Genomic DNA, 24,282 nt, shown 5'->3' on the forward strand with positions numbered 1-24,282 from the left:
TTGCAGGGCAGAGGGTCAGCATGTGCAGCTAGGTCATGGCAGGAAGTCACTGGCAAGCCTTTCCCACAAGCCACTGTCAAGGGAGGGGGCAGCTTCCTGCCTTCTGGTGCAGCCCACCCCCACCGGGGTAGGGACAAATCCTGACCTCTGCCCCAGGGGCTCAGCCCGTTGGGGCCCCGCCTATAGCACCAGCTTCTCCTCTCCTCCCCCAACAGGCAGCCTGCCTTCCCTGGGGGGGGGGGGGCTCCCCTGGCTGCCCATGTGGGCAGAGAGAACCCTAGATCACAAACCAGATCCTGTCACACCCCAGACACCCCTGCAGCCTGAAAATGAAATCCCAGGGCCTCCAGCAAGCTTTGAGACCCCAGCCAGGTTTCAGACCTTGGTACCCCCTACTCTGTACCCACCTTGGCCTTTTGGGTGTCAGGGAAGGCCCTTGACTGTCATGCCATTGACTTAGCAGGGGTTGAAGGGAGCTAGGAGCACCGGCCAAGCGGTATGGGAGAGGGTCTCTGGAGCACGGGGCCCAGAGGCCTTGAGGAGAACAGGGCAGTCTGTGTTATAGGGGGGTGAGGTGGCAGGGGGAGGGCAGATAGGCCAACACTCTGCACACATTATTTTGTCCTCTCGTTCTTTATTGATCGCTGCCCCTCCCAGAGTGGACTGCAGGGTGCAAGAAGGCCAGCATCCTGGCTCGCTTGTCACGGTGTCCCCAGGGCCTTGCACAGGTCGGCACACAGGGGCTCCGGCACTGTGCCTGCACATCCTTAGCCAAGGGACCTCAGTGACAGAGCAAGTCCCCCCAGAGGGCATGCCCCCAGCCCCAGGACCTGGCCTCTGCCCTTTCCCAGCCCAAGTCTGGGAAGAGTTGTTCCACCCGGGGTTTTATCAAGGTGGGGAGGGGGATCCTGAGAGGTCCTGGGGAGCCTGTGTCTTTGATCAACTAGCAACAAGCATCCCCACTAACTCCCGCCCTCACCTTCCCCTCCAAATGCCTGCCCAGCAGCTTCCTTCTCCCGGCAGCCTGCCCAGACCAGCCCACTCCTCCCGTACCCTTGCTTTCCGGCCTCCAACCCCAGCCTCTGTATTAACCTGATGGTTGCCTGTGGGGGCCGGATGCCTGATGGCATCCGGGTTGATTTCAACACCCAGCCTTCCACCCACACCACCAGCGCCCGCCACCCTCCTCTGCCTCCCCCTCTGGCCAGAGCTCAGGCTTGGAACCAGCCCTGGAGGTCCTGGTAGACCTGGCCTCGGGGGAGGTGGGGGTAGTGGGTGCAGATGGCACAGAAGCGCTCCCGCCAGTCCCCAAACAGCCGCACACGGAGCCGGTCTCGCCAGGCGAAATAGCGCCGATAGTGGCTCTCGTTCATGTTAGCCAGGAAGGAGGCCAGCTCTTGGGCTGTGCTGAAGTCGTCCACATGAACAAAGGCGTCAGCTGGTGCAAAGGCCTCGTACGTGGCCCTCGGGGGCCCCAGCACGACAGGGACCGTGCCGGCTGCCAGCGCGTTGCGCCAGAACTTCTCAGTGATGTAGTCTTGATGCTGTGAGTTCTCAAAAGACAGGTAGAAGAGGTACTGGGCCACGGTGGGCAGCAGGCAGTTAGCGCACAAGGGCTGCCTGTTGGCGCGGCCGAACACATCCACCTGCAGGTGAGGCGCCAGCTGCCGGTACACCTGGACACGCCGCTGCCGCTCCTGGAAGTTGCTCACCACCCAGGCTGCCACCCTCTTCTTGGCCGGCAGTGGCGGCGCAGGCCCCCGGTGAGGCTCCAGCTGGCCATAGGGCACGAAGATATCCGAGTCACGCCGGTAGCTTAGCACCCAATTAAAGATCCCACCGAGGCGACCAAGGCCGTGGGTGTGGCTGGGCGACTCCATGGAGACCCACACCCAGGGCTGTCCACGTGGGCGCTTGGCCAGAGGCAGACGGGCCTGCTGGGTCTGCAGCTCTCGGTGGTGGAAAACTACAGCATCTGCGCTGGCCAGCAGGCTGTGGTTGGTGCTCAGGTGGCAGTGGGCCACCCCAAAGCTGATGCAGGTGTTGCTGGGAAGCTCTGGGGGCCGGTCGCTGAAGGGCCAGTGCCAGATGAGGATGATGAGTGTGTGCGGAGGCGCAGGGCCTCCGGTGGGGGGTGACCCAAGCAGCCAAAGGAGCCATATGGCAGAAAGCAGGGCGGCTCCGGCCAGGATCCCCAGAGCCCGGAGCCTCCGGGAGAGGCTGTACCCTACATGGGACACAGGAGGAGATGTTGTCTTCCCAGGCTTGCCCCAGGGCCCCATCCTCCCTCCCACACCTCCCTGGGGACCAGACACTAACCGGCACTGTTCATCTGCAGCACCCAGAAGCAGTCACCCGGGGATCTCCAATCACAGCAGCCACTAGGCAGAGGTGCCTTGCAATCACAGCTGCACCCTCATGCGCAGCCCAGCCTAGAGGCCTGTCCTTTCATCTGCCTAAGATGAGAGAAACCAGGGTATCTTCCTGCTGCTGCCCCGCCCCTGCCCCCGCCCTGGAGGTGAACTTTGGCATCCACCACCATCCTCACTCCACCTCCCACCCCAGGCCTCCAGTTGCTGGGGCACCATCTGGAGCCCAATATCATGCCCCGCCCCCCGCTGGCCTCTGAAGGGGCCTGGGGATGACCTGCTGGGCAGGGACAGAACGAGGCGAGGCCACCCTAGGTGGAGGTGGCCCCCTCCCCAGAAGGATACCCTGGATGTAAGGACCCAGTCCTTGCCCACCCCTCAGGGCACACTTCCCTGGCAGGCGGCACAGAGCCCTAGGCCAGAGCTGCCCTCCCAAGGTGGTGTCACCCACTTCCCCTGCTCAAGGCTTGTTCGGCCACGGCCCCCAGAACCTCATGCCGCAGCTGTGCTGAGCTCGGCCATCTGCCAAGAGGCTGAGGTTTCTCCCTTGGCTTCTAGTTGGGTAGCCCACCCCACCTGCCCCCTGGCAGCTCTAGGACACCTTGTCCTGGAGCCCAGATTCCCAGAGAAGGGGTCTCTGTGCCGGGGCCCACATGAGGCCACAACACGTGTCCCAGGCCCAGCCTGAGCCTGGCTGCAGGGGGGCTGCAGGGCCCTTTTGCTTTCTTTCCTCACCCAAAGTCACGTGTCCATAGAAGTCCAGGGTCCTGGCCAGCCTGGGAAGAGGTGGAATGGGGGCAGGGGCCTGCCCTGGGGGACTCCAGGCCCACAGCCCAGGATGGGGGTGGGGACAGAGAGGGGGCTTTCCAGACTGGAAAGGGAAGGAGACGCTGTGTCCCTGACACTGGCAGGTAGGGGCTGGCGCCTGCTCCAGGAAGGACAAGGCACTCGTCCAGAGGCCCTGTCCTCCCCCACCCCCACCCTTTGAGCAGCCCTGGGGGCCAGGCCTGCAGGTCCAGTTCCTTCCCCTTCTGCTTCAGTTCCTCTGAGCTGGAGAGACCAAATGCCAGTCAGCATTATCAGACTTCCCCAAGCTCTGGCCTGCTCCCCATTCAGCCGAGCTGCTGCCGTATCACTTCCCTTCACCCTGGCTGGACCCTTGCTTGGTCCCAGATGTGGCAGAACAGGGACCGACTCTCACACTCAGCATCTGAAGGCCTCAGGCCGGTGCAATTCTGGAAGGCTCTGAGATGGGTGTCGTGGAAGGAAGAGCATGTGGGAACTACTGGCTGGGTCTGCTGCCCCATGCCATCCTGGGGGCCTTCCACCACCCTGCTATCTCCCATCCTGTTTCACTTCTGGGCACCTGGGGCTGCTGGCCTCCTCGAGCTCCTGCCCTCAGCAAGGACCAGATGGCTACTGGGGTGGAGCCAGGGAGCTGGCAGCAGGCTGATGGTGGAGACAGAGGCAGGCGAGCACAGGAGAGGGGGCAGTTGGCATCTTTGGGGCTCCCCAGCCCCTGCAAAACCTCTGAGCTGTGGCGGGGCTTTGCGCAATACCCAAGGCGGGAAGGAGGCTGTAGGATCTGGTGGGGACCATCTGGTATGGACAGAGCCACCAGGCCTGACTCCCCGCTAGCGGGCACCAGGTCCTGACCACAGCCAGCAGCTGGGGTTGGCCCACGTCCCTTTGGCAACCCCGACGTTTAGGGAGATGGCCACGGGGCCCCACCCTGGCATCTCTTCCTTGGCAGGGGGGCCGCAGAGGAGCCACGCCCTGCCTTCCGGCCTTACTTTAGGCCACCTCTTCTCCCTGGGGCCGGCACCCAGAAGGTGGTAGAAGCATGCGGAAAGGAGCTGATCCTGCTTCTGGCTGCCAGCACCCCTGCCCTTCCTGTTTGCACGGCCAGGGTGGCCGTGGCCCTTGCCACAGGCCTCACCCATACCCACAGACTGCTCCCTTCCTGGGTGGACTCAAGGAGCCTCCCCTTCCTCCACCCTGGGTCCACCGCTCCCTCATCATACATCTGCCACACAGGTTGGCAGCCCTGGGGCCCCTATCGTGGGAACCTGCAGGCTGGCAAATGGGGCCCTGAGATTTGGCCCAGAAACAAGTCAGAATGAAAGGCTCTCTGAGGAAAGCAAAGAAGGTGAGACAACGTGAGTCAAATGGAAAGTGGGGGCCTCACCGTTGCATCTCACACTAGGCCCCGTGACTCACTGGGACACTGGTGGGCACCCAACTCCAGCTCCACCGCCCATGAGTAGCTTGGAATCAGGAACACACTGTTACTCTCTCAGGGTAGCCGCAGGGCCAGCCTCCCCAGGCGGGGCAGGGGAACTGGTAAAGAAACAGCAAACCCAGGGGCCCTGGCCCAGATGGAGGATGGGCCACTGGCCTGCTGACCGCCTCCTCTTGCAGAAACAGCATCCAGAGTGGTGGGGGGAGGCAGACCAGGCCTTAGCCTCCCAGGGGGGTTTGCCTCAGGAAAGAAGGCCAGAGCCCAGCTGTCCATCCGCCCCAGGTGTTATCTTGAGGGAAGCAAAGGTCGGATGGATGCCCAGGTGCCTGTGTGCCCAGAAGGCCCCCTGGTGGCTGTGCCCCAGAGCCACCTGTTTCCTGCAGTGGAGGAAGCCAAGGCTGTGGAGAGGAGTGTGCTTTATTATCGACGACAAGATGAGGTGGGGGGGGGGGGGGGGGGGGGCGGGATCAGGGAACGCCTTTGGAAGGTGGGTGCAGAGAGGGGCAGGGAGCTGGGGAGCTTCCAGGTTGGGGCTGTAGCAGAAGGGCTGCAGCAGGATGGGCAGCTCCCCTGCCTGGAGGACACGGGTGGAGGCCGGCCGTGCAGCACCTGCTCCCTTCCTTCCCTTCCTGCCTAGGCCCAACCCAGTGGGCATATTCACGTCCTCATGCAAGAGAGGCTGGCGGGACCTCTGTGCCCTGAGCCTGACTTGGGCTCGGCTCTCTCTGTTCCACACACCTGCTCTGGTGGGCGGCACAGCTGGGGTGGGGGTGTTGTAGGGTACTAGGAATTGGGCACCAGCCCAGCCAGTTACCCAGGCTGACAGGAGACTGTGTCTGACCTGCTGGAGAAGAGCACCCTCTCCTGGGGCCTGCAGAGGGACAGGTTCATACCTTGTAGGGTCTTGGCTAAGGAACTACTCTACCCTACGTTCTGTGCCAAGCGTGGCCTTCCCCCCATGGTCTAGCAGGCATGGGGGCATCTCCAAACAGATGAGTGTCACCTCAGGGTCTATGTTGGGCTGCAGGAATGTTACCCTTTGTCACCTATGCTCAGGATGCCAAACCAGGGAAGGTTTGCTAAGGGGCTGAAGCACAGGCGGGCCCTGAGAGCAGAGACCAGATCAGCCTTTTGTGCCAAGGAGGTGGCCCATGGGCAGGGGCTTGGACAGCAGCAGGAGCAGCAGCAGGGGGCTCTGAGGCTATAGGTGGTGGGGAGGAAGGTCATAGGCCCCTCAAGCAGGACTGGGGTCTTCAGAGTCCCTGTGAAGACAGGGCTTCCCTGGATACCAGGGCCCAGCCTCGGGGCCGCCGACTGTATGTGGGACCTGTGTGAGGAAGCAGGGACTGGCTCTAAGCTAGCCAGAGGCCAAGGAAGCCAAAGGAGCCCGGTGGGGGGTGGGCTGCCAAGCTGAGCCAGGAGCCAGGCTGAGGGAGCACCCACTACCCAGAGGAGCCCACCCCACCCTGCATCCTCTGGCCTGGACATCATTCCCATTCCTGTCTCATTGCAGCTGCTCCAGAGGGAGACCCTCCTGCCTGAGGCCCTGGGGACTAGGCATGGAGGCTCCTGGGGGCAGGCTGGAGGCCTTGGCGACTACTCTCTGCCCAGCTCACTCCACAGGAGGTGGGCAAGACCCCAGATGTCAGGGGAACCTCCTGGCCCTAGGCATGTGGGTGCCAGCCGGCCAGCCAGACTGCCTGAGCCGTCTTGAGTGAGGCTGAACATCTCCACACCCCACATCCTCCATAGATGCCTTCCGGATGGCACAGAGCAGGTGCCAGTGGATACACAATCCTTGGCACCCTGCCCTCACCTCCCACATGTTCCTAGCTCCTCTGCCTTCTGCTGTCTCCCACACTGCTGCACAAAAGGGAAACTGAGGCTCCCAGCTGAGAGCCAGCCCAAGGCCACAGCCCGGGATTCAGGGTGGATGGTCCCTGGCCCTAAAGATGTCTTGCTTTAGGACAAGCCACTCGCTCCCAGCTAGGGCAAACCCATTTCCCCAGCGCAGCCCCCCCATCTCTGCTTAGGAACCCACCTGTCCCAAATGGGCCTTGTTTTCCCCTCTCCGACCTACCCCCATCTACCCAGGGGCCAGAAGTTCAGTATTCCCTGAACACCCATTCCCAGAAACCAGTATGGGGCTTCTGAATCCAACCCGTGCCCTTCCCAGGCTCAGGTGGCAGACATGTCCATCCCTGCCCTGGATCCACAGCAGGCCCACTGTTCCCTGGGCCCCAGAAATCCCTCCCCACCCAGCCTCTGCACCTTGGATCCTGTAGTGCAACCCCCTGCTCTGCGCCTTCATCTGAAGGGCACTCTTCCTTCCAGCAGCCTCCTTGCTTCAGGGTGGGTGGCAGGGGTGGGCCAAGACCCAGCTCCTGACATTCGGGGTCCCCACCACCTGTCTCTTTAGCTGGCCCACACTGGCCCTCAGATCCCTCTGCCTGCCATGTCCCCCTCCCCCCCCCCCCCCCCCGCCACACACACACATGCTGCAAGAACCCAGAGGCCTCTGTGGTTCCTGGCACAAACCCACACTCAGAGCCTGCATCCTGTTCCTTCCCGCCTTCTAGCCCAGGTGGACAATAGCAGAAATGGAGTCTGGGTGCCCACGGCGAGGTGTCTGTGGGTCCCCACTCCCCTCACAGCCCTGCTCTTTTTAGCATAGGTGGAATGGGAGCTTTGGGGGAGTGACACCAACACCAGACCAGCCTGGCCATGTACTTTACTTCTCCCTTCCCTACTTGAGACAGAGGTATCAGTAGGGGAGAGGCCTAAAGGAGGAAAGGATAGGGGTGATCTGTGTTGGTAGAAAAATGAAGTCTCTTCCCCAGCAGAGGGAGAGAAGGTCCTTCCCAGCAGAAGCAGGGCACAGACATGCACCCCCCAACACCATCTCTGGGCATGCAGGAGGAAGCCCCAGACCTCCCCTACAGGGTCCATGCACCACACCCCAAATGATGGGATGGAGGTCAGTCTCTAGCATGCAAACATGACGGACGGGTTTGAAACGTATTTTAATTGGTTTTGTTTCCAGGATTCCTCATCCATGCCTGGTCTCTAGGGTTCTCCCCAGCCCCTCACTGGGGGTTCAGACTCAAGAGGACAGCTGCAAGACGAAAGAGAAGGTCCCTGACAGAAGGGGGCTGAGTCTCCTTAGTAAGGGGTTCCCGCCCCCACCCCCACCCCACCCTGTGCCCTGGCCCAGCCACAAGCACGCCCACTGTCAGAACATGGTCTCTTTAATGGGACACTCGGAGCCCTGCCCTCCCTGCCCGTGGGCCATGCAGTCCGGGAGAAGGTAGCAGCAGCCTTCAGGTCACTGCGGCAGGGGTGCAGACAGCGAGGAGTGGTCGAACAGCGGGTTCCGGACCTCCATCTCTCCGGTCTGTGAAGGCCGGGGTCAGGTGGGCAGGGGTGGGGGCGCACGGGGAACGACCCCATCCCAGGAGATGGTTAAGTCCCTGCTGGGCTCCACTCCCCCAACCCCTGCCCCAGCCCCTCCCCCCACCCCCCTACCCAGCCACTCCTGCCGCAGGACTCACTGGGGCCAGGCCTGGGCACTCGTACACGGTGAAGTCACCATCTTCGTTCTCCTCGTCTGAGGACAATGACTCAAGCTCCTTGGGCGGCTCTTTATGCCTGGGTAGGAGGCAGGATGGCTAGGTCCTCCCACCCCCTCCAGGTGCCAGGGCCCCAGACCATCAGAAGGGCTCTGCCCACCTGGGCCCAGAGCAGGGGGGGATGGCCGGTGTAGGGGCCGCGGGTGTTGTGACGGGTGCAGGGATGGGGCGGGGGCGGGGGGCTGCCCAGTGTAGGGGGGTGTACAGGAGCAGGGCAGGGTGCCAGGTGGAGGGAAGGGCTGGGGAGGGTGTTGAGAGCAGGGGTGAAGGTGGGGGTGCAGGGTGTGGGGCGGGTGTTGTGACGGGTGCAGGGGGGCGGGGCGGCCAGTATGGGAGGGGCGGACGGGGTGCGGCCTCTCACCGCTCGAGGCACCGCATCTGCTGCCGCTGGTGCTGGTAGTGGTACATCTCGGCGCTGTGCGCTAGCCTCTGGTCGCCAGGCTGCGGGGAGACGGCAGGGGGGTCAGGGCGCGGCGGCGGGCGCCCGAAGGGCGGGGCGGGGCGGGGCGGGGCGGGGCGACGCACCGAGATCCCGGGCGTGGCGGGGGAGCCGGGCGCCTGCGGGGCCGCGTAGTCGGCCTTCTGGGTCAGGCGGATGTCTCGCTGCAGCCTGCGGGGAGTGGAGCCTGAGAGCCGCGGAGACGCCGCCCGCCGCCCCGGCCCGCCCGGCCCCCCGCGCTCACCTGCACCAGCACAGAGCGGCCACGGCGAGGGCGGCCGCGCCGGCTACCGAGCTCGCCACGATGAGCACTGCGGGGAGGGGCGCGGTGAGGGAGGGCGGCCTTCGGGGCGGGGCTGCCTCCTGCCCACCGCGACCGGCCGGCCCTACGGCCCTACAGACCTACCGAGGACGAGTCCGTCACCGCGCCCGCCCCGGGGCTCCAAGGGGGAAATGTGCACCGGTACTGACGACACGGGGGGGCCCAAGGAGGTGTGGGGTGTGGGAGCAGGGGTTCCCCCAGTAGAGGAGGTGCCCAGGTTGGGGCCCTGGCGGCGCTCTGAGAGCCCCAGGGTGGCTGCTGCAGAGAGAAGGTAGGTTAGAACACTAGGACCAGCCCAGGGTCAAAGGAGTGGGGAGGCCCAAAGTGGGGCGGAGGGGGCTTGGAGGGGGTCTCACCAGGCTCCAGGTGCTGCTGTCCCTTGTCAGGCTGGGGCTGGGCAGCGAGCACGGGGGGCTGTGGCTCCTGATGGGCCAGCTCCTGGGCCAGGAAGTCAATCTCATCTTCTAATCGGGGCCTGGGCAGGCTCTCCCCTGGAGAGGGTGAAGGGCCATCAGGTGGAGAGGCCCCCAGCCCCTCGCAGGCAACACCAGCTGCAGGTGGGCCTTCAGAGCAGGTGCAGCCCATCCAGGAGCCAGACCTCAGGCCCAGGCACCAGTGGTGACCATCGGACCAGGGAGTAGCCTCAAGCCCTGCCATCCTGAGTTGCTGTGTGGTGACAGCTGAGAGCAGTCTTTGTGAGCAGCAGCTTTCCCAGGAACGTGGGGGCAGCAGCAAGGGAGTGGAGGTGTTAGGGGAATGTGCAGAGGCCAGGAGAAGGGAAGGGGTGCATCACTCCATGGCTTCTCTACCAAGATAGGCAGTGACTCCTCAAGGAACGGGGAGAGGCCCCATTCTGCGCGCGCGCGCGCGCGCGCACACACACACACACACACACACACACACACACACACCAGCCAATCAGTAGGAACTGAGGGCAGCTGTTGGGACGGGGCTGGTGGCTGGGCCTCCACCCCCACCCGGGCCACGTGCCCCATAGTACAGATACTCTGCACAGCATGGAAGGAGCAGAGCACCTGCCACCTTCTGAAGCAGACCTGCACACGTCAATTCCCGGCCTCCCTCACTGCCAGGAATGTGTTCCTCCAAGAAGGTCCTCCTGCCCCACCAGACTTCAGCACCCCCAGCATCCCTCTGTAATGCCCCATCACACCTGAAGTCATTCGGCACCTGGCTGGCTGTCCAGCATTCTGGGCCAAGATCGCCAGGTGAGGCACATGGATTGCACAGGATGAGTGAGCCATGGAGAAAGAGGGCGTACGTGGCAAGGAGGCCAGGCAGCAATTGGGGAACTCTGATTTCTCTTCTGGGATCACCTCAGCATTTCACACTGGACACCCTTGCCCTGGTAGGGAATAACTGCCCCAACCCTCAGCCTGATGCCAGGCTCTGAGATGGTGCTATTTGGAAAGATCACCAGGCCACTTGGAGACATAAGAGTCTCCAGTACCCAAGGAAGCCCAGGGGACCTAGGAGGTGAGGCTGAGTGGCAAACGTACGAGGGCAGGGGATGGGGGGAAGACACCCTTCTCTCCCATACCCACAGGCCGGCGCATCCTGGGCACACAGAGCCCTTGTGGGTCTTCCTGGAAGGGCTGAAGGCAGGGCCCACAGACATGCGCGCCTGGGGGGCACCGTGCCCGCCTCTTCAGGGCACAGTCCAGGCTCCCAGGACAGGCAGCTGCATCTAGGAAGGAAGCAGAAGGCAGAGCTGGATCACCGCCCTGGTCAGCTTAGCCCCTGCATGGAGGCGGTACTGCCCTGGCCCCCCTCCCCCACACAGTTGACCCAGGCTGGCCTGGCTCCGGCCATTGTTCTGGGCAGGCCCTTCCTCCCAAGAGCCAGAGATCAGGACCAGGAAGACAAGCCTTCCCAACACTTATCGGAACTCTCCTGCCCCACCCACTCCCCAGAGTTCTACCTCCAGGCCTGAGTCAGCCCTAGACAGAACTGCCCCTTACCGTCTGGGGAACACTAGCTCTCCCAGCCGGGGCCAGGCAGCCCTCTAGGTCCTGCCTCTGGTCTCAACATGCCCCAAGCAGGCCCTAACCCCTCTACCCAGGCTGGGAGCCCTAGAAAGTGGGGCCACCCACCTCTCTCACCACATCAGGGCTGCCCTACAAGTCCCATGTGTCATCCCACAGCCCTAGGGCAGAGCTGGAAGCCGAGGGCCCTGCAAGTGCCTACAGCCCTAGGCATAGATGGAAGATGGTCACTCTCCCTGTGTCTGGTCTCTGGCTTGTCTCTGAAGCACAGAGAAGCTGGGTTGGGGAGACCTAGATTGGGATCAGCAAGCCATACTTGCCTGAGATACAGAAGCCAGACCAGGGTCACCCCTGCAGTCACACTGCCAGGGACTGGGGAGTCCCTGGGATTTTGGGCCCTAACTACGGTGTCCTGTATAGATGGCCAGTGGGTCCCATCCTGATGCTGGGGGACAGAAAGCAGTAGCCCTCCGGCCCTCAGTTTCCCTTCTGGGACACAGAAGGCAAGTTGCCTCAAAGTTAGGGAATGCCCTAAGGCCTGGTACACTGGCCCCAGTTATGGGACAGCAGAGCTAGAGGACCCAGGGAGATACCCAACAGGACTGTCAATCCTGGTTGAGGAGGCTGGGATGGGGTATATCTGGAGGACCAGACTATTCCTCTGGGCCTAGCCCCCACCCCCCATGGCAGGAGGGCCACTGGGGCCCAAGGTACTCGGAGGATCAAGGAGTGCTGGGCTCTGTCCTTCTCCAGACCTTGGCTGGCCTGACTTGGTTTCCTTGGTAACCTGACACTCCCAGCCTCCTCTCTGAAGGTAGAGCATTCCAGCAGCCCTTGCAGCAGGCAGACTCCCATCCAGGGGACCCCCACCCTATACCACCTGGGTCAGCAGGCGCCAGTATCAGAGAGCCAGCCTGGGGCGTAGGCTGGTTAAATGTTAAGCCTGTGCCAGCACATCACTCTGGACCCCACCCACCAGTTGGGTGCCTGGGGAGCCAGACAGTCCCTCTCCTGGTGCTGAGACCGCAGAGTGCCCAGGCCAAGGGTAGAGGCCTCAAGCACAAAGCTGCTTCCAGGGTCTGGGTTCCAGAGGCCTCCAGACATTCCCGGTTCCCCAGCCTAGGAAGACAGGGCTGCCACCCAGCTAATGCTGAGGAAGTCTCCCCTCCAGCCCGGGCGTGCAGGAAGAGATCTCCGGAATAGCGGCACCACACCCTGCATCTGGGAGCAGCTGGGATGTCACCAGCCCACCCCAGGGGCTTAGCACACAGGCTACACTTCATTTCCTCAGGAGGCCCCACCCTGCATGCCCTAGAGCCAGGTTCTCTGCAAGCAGCCTTCATTATTGCTGGCCAGCCCCACTCTCCCGCTCTCCGGCTTCCTGTCCACGGGTGCTAAGCCCAGGAGGAAGCCTGCCCTGATGTGGCTTCTAGAGGCCACGCACACAGAACCACAAGGCCCAGGCTGGCATCCCAGCTAGGCCACATAGCTTCTTTGTACCTCAGTTTCCCCATCTGTAAAATGGGCTAAAAATAGCCAGTAGTGAGTGAATGCATGAGCACAGTCTCCCAGTTCGGCCCTGGGCTGGGATGCGTTTTCCATCCTGGGTTCCTGAAGACCTTCCCGCCTGGAGCCCCGGGGCCCATCTGGGAAGCAGGGAGGGTCTCCCAGGTCTGTGGGCTTCTCAAGCTCTGCCCTATCACCAAGAGGGCCCCCCAGGGCATTACCTCCTGCCCCCACTGGAGCCCGAACAAGCACCTAAGCCTGGGACAATTCAGCCCCCACCCCCACCCCCGCCCCCACCAACGGCAGCAAAGCAAGGTTCGTGCCCAACACCACCTGAGGCCTGGGGACAGGCAGCCCAGCACCGCGACCCCGAACCCAGGACAGACGCTAGCAGCGAGGCCGCCAGACCCCTGGGGCCTCGCCGGCGCCCACGGAGCCCGGGAAGTGCACACGCACGGACGCGCGGACAGGCAGCCGGCGGCGGGCCCACCCGGACGGATCCGTCCTCAGACACAGACACAGCACCGGCCCAGGACCCAGAGACAAAGACAGGACGAGCGTGAACTTCAGGGTCGCCGCCAGGAGCCCCAGAGAAGGCCCGTGGAGCGAGCGGAGCCCTTCGGCGGCCGGGGCGCCGCGCCCTCCGGGCCAAGCCTGTTTACCGCCTCTCGGGCGAGGCGGGGCCCGCGGCGAGGGCGGCGGCGGGCAGGGCGAGGGCGCCGCGCAGCTCCGCGATCCCAGGCCGCTCTCGCTCACCCGGGCGGCCGGCGGAGGCCCCGCGCAGGGCCGCGCCGAGGACGAGGCCGCAGAGCAGCAGCCGCAGCAGCCGCAGGTGTCGCGGGGAGGGCGGAGGGACGGGTGTCGCCATCCTTCAGCGCCGCCGCCGGGGCAGCATGGCACCGCGCGGCCCGGGGCTCGGCGCGGGCGGCGGGCGCCGCGTCCGGGGGGAGGCGGCGGCGGCGGCGGCGGCGGCGGCGGCGGCGGCGGAGGGGGCGGAGGTGGAGGCGGAGGAGGAAAGGAGGCGGCGGCGCTGACGCTGCGGCAGAGGATCCGGGATCCAGGCGCGGCGGCGGGAGGCTCTCAGGGACTGCGCCTGCGCGCTCCACCTGAGGGGGCGGGCCGGCGTCTCCAGGTTGCGCCCCCTCCCCCCTCCTCCCCAGCGCTCCAGGCCACCGGGAGCCTCGACTTCTGCGGCCTCTGTGGCTGGGGACCTCTGTTCTCCTCAGGCCCGGCTAGGCTTGGGTGGGCCTCCCCGGGACACACTTCCCTCGAGTCCCCACTCTGTCGCCAGTTTCCACGCAGCCATCACCCCGCTTGGGGCAGGGGACCTGTCCCGGGCCTGGAGGCGCTAGCCCCAGAAGCACGGGGATACCCGGCACACACTGATGGACAGCTGCGTCCAAAGACGCACCTGGGCGCTCAGAGACACCTGGTAAAGGCAAACACACGCCTGGATCGAGGCCGGTGCTGGTGAACACTAAGGTTGGAATGGGGCGGCTGCGCTCAGGGAGGCCACCAGGGGGCAAGAGTGACCTGGAGCGGCTGGTGAGGGACGGCTGGGAGCTGTCCACGGTCCCTGGGTGACAGCCTTCAGCTCCGGGAGGCCTCAGGACCACAGGCACCTATGGATGCACCCCCTTGCACTGTACCTGTTGCTCCAGAGAGCACACCCACGCATTCCACCTGGGAAACCTCCTTCTGCCTCACCTCACACCCCAGGCTTCCCCTCAGAGCCCCGAAGACAGGGCCGGCTGCCCTCAGGGTTGTGGATGGCTGGAAACCTCGCAGAAGGTGGAGATGTGTGAGTGAAGCTAGCACAGCCATTCTCCCCTCAGGGTGCTGTCCATCATGTCTGTGCTCACTTTCTAGAAAGGCTGAGGAGCAGGAAGACAGAGTAAAACCGTGCCTTCTCGCGCAGGAAACCAGTGCTTGGGGAGGAGGCTGCGGGAGCAGCAGGTGGAGGAAACTGGCATGTCTTGGAGATGCAGAAGGCCATACCCAGGCAGGAGGGAGCTGTGCCTCAGTGTCAGGGCACCTGGGGTTTACGCTGGCTCCTCTCACTGTTCTTCTCTGAGCAATGGGGCCCTGCACCACCCTGGTCCTCATCTCAGCAGCCCCCCAGCACCACTTCCTGCCAAGGGTCTGCCCTGTCCCCCAGTCCCTTCCAGCAGACTGCTCTAGAAAGCTGCCCTGCCCAGGACCCTCACTTCCACCATCTCTCCACTCTCTGCCCTCACCCCCAGGCCAGCTCTAGGCCAGGGCCCAGTTGCCAGTCTTGGTTGGGTCACTGATGCCGATCTGGAGGGGCTGCAGGGCCCTGCTGGCCAGAGAAGACTCAAGAGACTCTGGGACTCTTGGGCCAGCCGTGGAGGAGAGCAGGATCTTCACTGATCCATGTCTGGGCCCAGAGAGGAAGGAAGGAGGAAGAGCCTGGGGCCACCCTTAGGACTAGCCAGGGCTCGTCCTGGCCAGCTCAGCTGTGGGGAGGGAGGACAGGCAGTGGCTCAGGCGCCCCACCCTATGAATGTTCTCTGCTGCTCTAGAAAGTTTTTATTATAAAATGTTCACAAGTAGCCGCTGTGTTCCCAGATCGTGGGCCTGACCATCCTCCTCCTGCAGACGCAGACCCCGGAGAGTGCGGGGGCTCCCAGGGCCTAACTCACTGAAGTTGTGGGCTGAGGGCTGCGGGGTGTCTGGGTCCTGGTCCTGGGTGCCAGGAAGGGGGGTGCAGGAGACCGGGCAGGCTTGGGGAGGCTGCAGGGAGCTGGCCAGGCCTAGATTCACTGCTCTTCACCCACTTGGGCCCCTGTGGGCTGCACGCCAGCATCCCTGGCTCAGTGGGGGTGGCACTGGGGGGCAGAGGTGCTGCGGGTGTGTGGAGTATGGTGAGGGCACCGGGGGTAGGAGTGGAGCGGCGACAGGCCAGAGCCACCAGCGTGGCCCTAGATGGTACTGGACAACTTGGCAGCGCGCACCCGATGCAGCAGCAGGACAGCAGCAGCCAGCAGGATGGCAGCGCAGAGCAGGACCAGGGCCACCCAGGCGCTGAGGTCTGTGCCCTTGCGCATTCCCGGTGGCTCGGCGGGGATCAGGTTGGTCAGGTTCAGCATGTAGCCAAGCGCCCAGCCCACCGTGGTATCCCCGGCCTGTGGGCGACCCGCAGACCTCAGCTACTCCATACAGCTCCAAAGGCCCCGCCCCTCAGTGCCCTGCCGACCACAGGCTCCCACCTTCTTCTGGAAGGTTACCCCACGGAAGGCATGCTCCTGGAAGCCATAGCCCTGGCTCAGCAGCTGCTGCACGAATGTGGCCACCGCACAGTAGTCAGGCAGGCGGGCCTGCTCCCCGGGGACCCGGGCCTGCAGCTGGGACATGAAGGGAACATTGTTGGGCCAGGGACCACTGGGAGGTCTCAGCCCAGAGGATAGGTGACCCTACCCCAGCACAGTCCCCCAGAGGCCAGCCCCTGGTGGAAATTTCCCTCCAGGACCAGCAGTGTGACCGCTGATGGCAGTGGGCACCCCTGCCTTGGAGGTGGACCTCAGGGAGACCCCAGGGACAGCCACCCAGGAAGCAGCAGGCCAGCAGCAACCGTGTGTGAGGTCAGGGGCACAGAAGCACCAGACCTTCAGTGTGGACCTTGGGCTAACCTTTTGCCCCCACCTCTCCACTCCCCCACGTCTGCCTGAGACTAGACTTGGAGAAAACAGGATGGGCCTTTGCCACCACCAGAGCCCTGAGACAGTGTTTCTCGCAAGGTTTGGCAGGCACCCCATGCTCCACCTGTGAAAACACCGCTTCCCTTACTTGGCAGGTGTCTAACTATAGCGGCAGAAGCCAGAAACCTGCAAGTTGTCTTCAAAGCCTCACTCCCCTGCCCCTAAGCTCTGCTATTCCTATTCACCCCACTTCACCCCATGCGCCCTGCTGCAGTAGGGCCTTTGCTCTTCCCTCTGTCCTCCCAATCTAGGTTCTGGGCCTCAGGGCAGCCCAATGCTGTCCAGGCCCCTTGGCACAGCCCCAGCAGGGCACGGGTAGGGCTTACCTCACTCCATGTCTGGTTGCAGATGGTGACAACCGCAACTTCTAGCTGCTGCAGGGTCTCCACAGGCAGCCCCATCACGGTCCTCAGGAAGTCCACAGTGTAGAAGAAGGCAGAGAAGGCCTGCGAGGAGGGGACAGCCATACCTAGGACAGACCCCACCCACAACAGGGCACCCGCCCCCAGCCCCAGACCCTCACTCACGATGAAGTTCCCAGCCACAGGGGGCTGGAATATGCCATTGAAGGAGCATTGGGAGAACTGGCAGGAGGAGAAATTGAAGAGCTCCAAGATGAGGCCACGGCAGAGGGCGGGGTCGCTGGTCCCCGACAAGTTGACCCTGGTACTGCCAGTGAAGGTCTGGGGCCACTGGGCCGCAGTGCACGGAGACTCATACACGTCTTGAAGGAGCACTTGGCTCGAATAGCCCCTCGGCCAGCAAGGGTGGAAGCCATAGGTCTGGGGGGAATGCAGGGGTGCGTGAGGCATCACCCCTACACCAAGCACTGCTGCCACCCCCAGCCCAGGACCCCTGAGAGCCCCCCAGAGGACCCGCCTGAGGAATCTCCCATAAGTCCCACTTTGGCGGCATCACTTCTGTGCTCAGGGGCAGTCCACAGCTCCCCATCATCTGATGGACAAAACCCAACCCCCGGCCAGGCACCCCTGGCCTCTGGATGCCTGGCCCTGGGCCTCCCTTCCCCCTAGCCAGGCACTCACTAGACCCACCCCCACCACGTGGCTTTTGTGTGTGCAAGATCCTTGTGCATCTGTCCTGCCAGCTGAGTAAAGCCCAGCTTTGGTTCCCAGAGTGGCCATCCTCAGTCCAGGCTCCACTCTGGACTCTTGGCTCCGCCCATCCCTTCTCACCCCCCTCCCCCGAGGAGGGCACAGTGGGAGCAGGTGGGCCAGGGGTGGTGAGGCACCTGTAGTGCACCAGCCAGCAGCCTCAGGAGGACCTGGTCACGGCCATAGCAGAGGAAGCTGTGGGTGTAGACACGGTAGTGCTGGCCGTAGAGCCGGAGCTGGACCTCATTGGTGGGATCCTCAGCTGGGCCGGCCATCTCGAAGGTGATCTGAGTGGAGGCGCCCCCTAGGTCCATGGCCCCCAGAGTCCCCTTCCTTGGCTGGAACCACTGGCCCACCCAGCCATACTGTGGGGAGTGGAGGTTGGAGTCAGCCAGTGGGTGGGCTGCGCGCCCCCTGGCTCACTGGGCTGGCCAGCAGGCCCACCTTGATGAAGTTCTCCAGCAGGTAGTTGGCGGTCACCCAACCAAACACACCCTCGTCTTGGCCCGAGAGGATGTGGGCGCCACGGAAATCAAAGGGATACTGGGTCAGCGTCTGGGTCACAGCCGCAAGCACATTGGCCGAGGCCTCTGGACTGGTCAGTCTGGAACACAGGGAGGACTCTGAGGGGCGTCCTCCCCAAGTAGCCAAGGTCCTGCGGCTGGGTGACATCGTGCCTGCCCAAGGCCACTGCTGAGGGTGTGTGGGGGGCCACCCTGTGCTGAGGCTCTTGTAGAAGTCAGGCAGGTCAGGGGGCGGGCACACTCACTTGAGCAGGCGCATGCCTGCTGTGGCTCCCAGGTAGAGGGGCGTGCCCACATGTCTCTCTCTGGGAACCTCCTGAAGTGCCTGGTCCAAGCATTCAACCAGGCTCTGGCCAGCCCTGGAAGGGTTGTCTGCGTAGCTGGAGATGCCCCCTCCTAGAGGGAGACGGAAATCGGCCCCAGCCTGACAGCAGCCCCTGGGTAAGCCATGGGCCAGGAGGCTCCCGAACCAGGTGGCAGCTTAGACACACCTTCCCAGCTCAAGCCCTCAGAGACAAAGGGACCCACCTGCCTGTGGGCCACCCAGTCCCTGAGGCTGCTGCCTGCCCCTGGGTGTGCACACAGGTGCCAGGATAAAGCACTAGGCATTGTCAATACAGCTTAGCCTCCTAAAGGGCTTTCCTGGGCGTGCCAATCTTGGGCTGAGAAAGGCCCATGTCGCCCAGTCACCACCTGGGGCTTACTTTCTAGAATGAACTGCCCTCAGCCTCTCTTTTTTTTTGTTTTGTTTTGTTTTGTTTTGTTTTCAGCCTCTCTTTTGGAAGCTCCTGCAGCTCCCTCCTGGAGCAGTCCCCAGTGGCATCAAGCAAAGGGGGCATCATGACCTCGGAGGCTAAGGCAGGGAGGGCCCTGGAGCCCCTACGATGAGGGGTGCCCAGTGCTCAGGGGATCTTACCGTGCACCTCACAGGAGCTGTGCTGGCCCACGATGCCTGTGTCATTCTCTTTGTCTGCAGGCCACTTGTAGATGAACATGGATGTGTGAGAAGAGCCAGCGTCCAGGACAATGCCATACTGGGGGAGGGGAGGGGAGCGGGGGTCAGCCGTGGAGGTGGGGTCCGGGGCCTGAGGCCATGTCCTTTGGCTCCCTCCAGCTCTCTACCCCACCCCACCCCACCCTGTGGCAAGGTTGGAACCCCAGAATGAAGTACTGGGGCTCAGGCAGCAGGGACAAGCAAAGAAACACAGTTTGGGTGGGGAGAGAATAGGGACCGGGTTGATGGCCAGCAGCCTTTTCTTTTCTGACTGCAGGAAACTTCCTGGCAAGGGCAGGCTGAGGGGTTCTGTCAGGGTCAGAAGGGTCTTGGGACCACCCTTAGAACCCTGTCCCCCCAAAAAAAATAATAAAAAAAAAGGAACCCTGTCCCAAGGATGTGAGGTCCCCAGGTTCTGAAAGAGAACCCCAGCTGCAGGAACCCCCTCCACCCAACTCTTTCTTCCTCCTTTCTGTCCCCACGTCTCTGACCTGAGCCCAACCTCAGGGGGCCCTAGAGACACCCCTTCCCTGAGCCTCAAAGGCAGCACCAGTGAGAGCTGGGTCCTGCCCAGCTGCGGGGCCACATGGGCCTTCCCTGTGATTGCAAGAAGGGCCGGGATCCCAACAGTGAGAACCCCCTGGAGAACATGCCCTTCTGAGCCCGTTAACAGGCCACTCCCGCCTTCTTCCCCACCCTGGGGACTGCAGCATCAGCTGGTCAGGCCCCACCAGCCCCAGCCCCCTAGTCCTCCCCTTGGCTACAGGGCACAGGGCAACCTGTCCTCCCCTTGGCTACAGGGCATGCCTGCAACCTCCTATCCTGGGCTCCTGGAGCTTAGAGCTCCAACATGCCCATGCCCCTTCACACAAGTCCAGTAAGAGGTCAAGACCCGCTTGGGCCTCCCCAACTCCAACTCCTTTAGGAGCAACCTGGGGCACCCTGCCTGGTGGCTCAAAGGGCACCCCGCCACTGTTAGGACTTCCAGGAGGGTGGGGAGGAGTCCCTGGGCCCCCACGCCTGTGGCACCTCGTCTGGAGCCTGGAGCAGATGCGTCCCCGGAGCGCGCGGGGCGGGGGACCCTGGTCCAGCCGCAGCCTGGGGCACCCAGGGCTGTATCTGAGGAGCGGAGAGGCAGCCCCCACCTCCCGACCCGGCCCCGCCCCCGCCCGAGCGGGCTCTGCTGCGGCCAAGGGGAGCGGGGCGGGAGCGGGGGTTCCCCGGCCCGGGTGGACATCGGGCTGCCACGCGGGCGCAGCCTGGCCCCGCTGGGCTCCAAGCCTCCGGGGGCCGCGACCCCGCCCGCTGCCGGCCCACGCACCTTGAGGGCGGGCGGCTCCAGGACGTCGCGGGTGGGGACGCACAGCAGCAGGAGCCCTGCGAGGCCGGCCGCAGCCAGTAGCAACGGGGGCAGCAGCGACAGCACCTTCCCCGCCATGGGCCTGCGCGGGCGGACGAGGCGGCGGCCGAGAGGCTGCGGGGCGCTGGAGGCCGAGGGCCGGGGCGCGGGCCGGGTAGGCGCTGGGGCGGAGCGCGGACGGGCACGGTCCACGGCTGGCCACGCCCACTGGCCGCCCGGGACCGCCCAGGGCTGCCCGCCCGCCTGGCGACCTCCTGGCCAGCCCCGCAGGTGAGAGAAGCTGCGGCAGATCCCATCCTCCCCACCCACTCCCGCGCGCCCTTCCAGGCGCCCACCCTGTTTCTTCCTGGCCGCCCCGGCCCGCCAGGAGCCTCATACCCCCGGCCCTGTCCCCCTGCCACTAGCGCTGGCCACCCGGGGCTGCCTGTGGACACGCGGGCATCCCTGGGGCAGAGGTAGCGAGGGAGCCCCAGCCCTGTCCAGGGGAGTCCTTGGGCTCATTGGCAGGAGGCCTACGTGGAAGGATGGGCTGCGCTGGCCCCTAGACAACCTTGTTCAGAGGACCAGGTGGCTGGAGTGGCCAGCTTTTCCCTGGCCTGGTCCTGAAAGAAGGAGGCACTGCTAGTGACAGGAACCATGTGGGGTCCCAACTGGATCCCTGCCATACCCTCAAAGCAGTAAAGGGCCAGCCGGTCAGTGGTGCACACCCAGCCCTAGGCTGCATGGCAGGTTGCTGCAAGTGTAGGGTCAGACCCTGGGGACACCAAGCTCATCCTGGTAGGGCCTACCCTTCAACCTGGGGGGTGCTGGGAGCTCAGAGCTGAGCAGCCAAACAGCACAATGCCAGAACTACCTTACACAGCCCTGGTCCCAAGGTGACAGGTGAGGATGCAGGTAGAGAAAGGGGCAAGTTGGCCACAGTCACACCGAGCTGAAAAAAGAAAACCCCAGGTCGTGTGGAGCAGGCCCTGCCTCCTGGCTCAGAGCCTGGCCCATCCTTGATGCTCCCTTCACCTGGGGAGGAGGGTGCCTGGAGCCTGGACTGGGGAGTCGGGAGTGAGGGGAGCAGGAGGAGGGTCTCCTGTGCACAGATCAAGGAGGAAAGGGAGAAGGTGCCCTAGAGCTGGTCGGCAGCTCACAGGTCCCTGGATGCCAGCTGGGATGGCCAAGGTGAGTACTTGGCCAGCCCCAGACCTCAGCTCTGCCCTTGATCTCGGAAAATGTCTGGCCTCTATGCTTTGACTCCCCACGCACCCTGTGTGCCAGACTGGCCAAGCATCTCTCCTTTTCCTGGCCAGGGGCCACCCCCACTTCGTGCCCTGGGCAAAAGAGGAATTCCACCAACCAAGCATCCCTGGGGCTGTGTAACAGCACGGAGCCATGTGGTAAACCCACCCAGGAGGGCCAGGGACTGGGGGCAGGGAGGTGGGGGGCCAAGAGGGTGGCCTTTGGTGGGGGCAGGGTCTGGGCAGCACTCTGGCTGGCTGGAACCGGCAGAGACAATTGGGCTGGGAGGCTGTCCAGGCTGAGGGTCTGGTGTCACAGGCCCAGCAAAGAGGCCTTTCTTTCAGCTTTGGACCCCAACAACAGAAAGGGTGGGAGCACCAGAGATGGCTCAGCTTCCTCACAGCCCTAGCTGGCAGGGCCCCAGCAGAGTCTCTGGGTGTGGCCAGCACAGGGCTCCAGGCCCGGTTCGCCAACACCCCTCCCCCTCCTTCTAGGCCTTTCTTCCTTGGGCAAAGTTCAGAGGAGGGAGAGGCCTACAGATGAGCTTGAAAAGAAAGAGACAAACAAATGAACGTGGCCCACAGGGAGCCCAGTGAGAGAGAGAGAGAGAGAGAGAGAGAGAGAGGGCAGAGGGCTGTCTGCAGGCCCGCCCACCCGTGTGGTTCCCGCCCCCATGCCACATCCCACTAAGCCCAAGCAGGGCCTCCCAGATGTTCTGGTTGGTCCTTGGACAGGACGTACCAGCCACCAGACGATGGGGCCAGGGTAGCGGAGGCCTGGACGTGGAGGCCTGGACGCGTGGCCCAGGGCCCAGATTAGTCCCAGAAGAGAGGGAAGGCAGGGAACAGGGAACAGCCAGGGCAAAGCCTGGGAGTGCCTTCTCTCAGAGACAGAAGGGGTGGCAACATCCTTCCTTGGTGCAGAGACACCCTTCTTTCCAGGAGTGGAAGGTGGGGGGTGGGAAGGGAGGCACACGAGAGGAGAGTTTCTGTGTAGAAGGGGCCTCCAGGAACCCCGGGGGTGACTGGGGTTAGGAGGCCTCCAGATGTGTGGCACATGGCTTGGCCCTGGATCCTGGCAGAGGAACCACTTGCAGGGAGGTGCGGGAAGGGGGGTCCTCAGTGCCTCCTCCCCCACAGGAGCCAGACCACCCGGGTGGGGGGCATTCGCTGGGATATGGGCTAAGTCTGCCTCACTCTCCTCAATGGGAGCCACAGCATCTTGCGCCTGAAACATCTTAACCCGTAAAGGCCTTCACTCTGTTGACCTTAAAAATAAGACAGCCTAGGGGGGGATCCCTGGATGGTCAGCGGTTTAGCACCTGCCTTTGGCCAGGGCGTGATCCTGTAGTCCCAGGATCGAGTCCCACATCAGGCTTCCTGCGTGGAGCCTGCTCCTACCCTCTGCCTGTGTCTCTGCCTCTCTCTCTCTCTCTCTCTCTCTGTGTGTCTCTCATGAATAAATAAATAAAATCTTAAAAAAAAGAAAAAAGACAGCCTAGGGCACCTGAGCCACTCAGCGGTTGGGCGTCTGCCTTTGGCTCAGGGTGTGATCGCGGGGTCCTGGGATCAAGTCCTGCATCAGGCTCCCTGCAGGGAGCCTGCTTCTCCCTCTGCCTGTGTCTCTGCCTCTCTCTGTGTGTCTCTCATGAATAAATAAATAAAACCTTAAAAAAAAGAAAAACTAACTAAAGTTAACTTACCACACGTAATGACTAGTTATTTTGTGTGTCACCCTGGCTGGGTGCCCAGACATTTGGTCAAACCCCTATCTGGATGTTGTTGGGAAGGTAAGCATTCGATGTGATGAACATTAACATCAGTAGACTCTGCGTCAAGTAGATCACCCTCCAGAATGTGGGTGGGCCACATCCAATCAGTTTAAGGCCTTAAAAGAGTAGAGCCCCTCAAAGAGGAAGGGTTTGTGCCCATAGATGCCGTTTGGACTCAAGACTACAACATGGAATCTCCACCCCCACCCCACTGAGCCTCCAACCTGCTGATCTGACCTGCAGACTTCAGACTTGCCAGTTCCTCAAAATGCATCTTTCCCTCTCCCTCCATATACACACAGAGCCTGTATGAAGCAACCATTCTTGGGCATTTTCCCAGATACATAAAGACACTTTCATGCAGGAACATGCACATAGATGTTTATGGCAGCTGTATTGGTAATAGCCTCAAACTAGAAACTACCCAGATGCCTTTGGGAGACTGGTTGCACAAACTATGGTCCATCCACACCCTTGGATACAATTCAGCAATGAAAGGAAGGAGCTACTGATACACTCACCCATGTGGGTGAACCTCAGGGAACCTGCTGAGTGGTAAAAGCCAATCTCAGAGTTTCAGAAACACGATGTAGAAGCACTTGTAACAAAACATAATCAGAGGTGGATGTGGCTGGAAAGGGGTCATGTGAGGGTATCTGATGGTTTAGTTGGGTCTCTTGGTTAAGGTTGTTAAGTGTGGCTGCGCATGTGAAGAGAGCCGCACACGCGCACACACAGAGAAGTTACCGCATACAGAACCAGTGAAGTCCAAGCGAGCATCTGCGATGGCACCAGGGTCCGGGTGTTGTCATTGCTACTGCACTGCGTGGGTGTGTGGGATGCCTGCATTGGAGGCACTGAACCTCCACGTATGATTCTTCATCTTCTATCCGAGATGAATATACATACACATGGAGACTGTCAGAACAATAAAGGAAAATCAGTGAAACCCCCCCCCCCCATCACAGCTGGAGATGCTAATAAAATATCAGGCCTGAGTTTTACAGGCAAGTTCTACACATTGGTCATGGAAGACGTAGTCCAAATGGTATGTAAATTTTTCCC

The 24,282-nt window shown here is 62.7% G+C and overlaps 3 protein-coding genes across 8 annotated transcripts; all 3 read right to left on the bottom strand.

Moving 5' to 3' along the window:
* Positions 1-630: 630 nt before the first annotated feature.
* FUT7 (fucosyltransferase 7) lies at positions 631-3,271 on the bottom strand. The gene is made up of 3 exons (XM_041726191.1): positions 3,105-3,271; positions 2,320-2,456; positions 631-2,227 (listed from the first exon to the last, which is right to left on the bottom strand). Exons 2-3 carry the CDS (start codon positions 2,330-2,332, stop codon positions 1,212-1,214), a joined length of 1,029 nt encoding a protein of 342 aa, XP_041582125.1. The 5' UTR covers positions 2,333-2,456; positions 3,105-3,271; the 3' UTR covers positions 631-1,211.
* A 4,344-nt stretch (positions 3,272-7,615) lies between these two features.
* NPDC1 (neural proliferation, differentiation and control 1) lies at positions 7,616-13,757 on the bottom strand. Of its 5 annotated transcripts, none has more exons than XR_005983274.1 (9): positions 13,267-13,757; positions 10,560-10,706; positions 9,358-9,492; positions 9,082-9,259; positions 8,924-8,990; positions 8,766-8,850; positions 8,602-8,681; positions 8,163-8,259; positions 7,616-7,726 (listed from the first exon to the last, which is right to left on the bottom strand). XR_005983274.1 is itself a non-coding variant. In XM_041726953.1 (9 exons), exons 1-9 carry the CDS (start codon positions 13,376-13,378, stop codon positions 7,937-7,939), a joined length of 963 nt encoding a protein of 320 aa, XP_041582887.1. In that variant the 5' UTR covers positions 13,379-13,751; the 3' UTR covers positions 7,616-7,936. The 5 variants fall into 5 exon arrangements, 3 of the variants coding, with proteins under 3 accessions (XP_041582887.1, XP_041582888.1, XP_041582885.1); XM_041726953.1 differs by having other exon boundaries at positions 7,616-8,005; positions 9,086-9,256; positions 13,267-13,751; XM_041726954.1 differs by having other exon boundaries at positions 9,086-9,259; positions 13,267-13,727.
* A 1,288-nt stretch (positions 13,758-15,045) lies between these two features.
* ENTPD2 (ectonucleoside triphosphate diphosphohydrolase 2) lies at positions 15,046-20,374 on the bottom strand. 2 transcript variants are annotated; one of them, XM_041724048.1, is made up of 9 exons: positions 20,181-20,374; positions 18,782-18,899; positions 18,111-18,261; positions 17,786-17,945; positions 17,479-17,628; positions 16,757-17,011; positions 16,556-16,675; positions 15,741-15,875; positions 15,046-15,656 (listed from the first exon to the last, which is right to left on the bottom strand). In XM_041724048.1, the coding sequence occupies exons 1-9, from the start codon at positions 20,295-20,297 to the stop codon at positions 15,453-15,455; spliced, it is 1,410 nt and encodes a 469-aa protein (XP_041579982.1). In that variant the 5' UTR covers positions 20,298-20,374; the 3' UTR covers positions 15,046-15,452. The 2 variants fall into 2 exon arrangements, with proteins under 2 accessions (XP_041579982.1, XP_041579981.1); XM_041724047.1 differs by having other exon boundaries at positions 17,479-17,706.
* Between the last annotated feature and the right edge of the window lie 3,908 nt (positions 20,375-24,282).

Source organism: Vulpes lagopus, chromosome 12, assembly GCF_018345385.1.
Source record: "Vulpes lagopus strain Blue_001 chromosome 12, ASM1834538v1, whole genome shotgun sequence".
NCBI classification, from domain to species: domain Eukaryota; kingdom Metazoa; phylum Chordata; class Mammalia; order Carnivora; family Canidae; genus Vulpes; species Vulpes lagopus.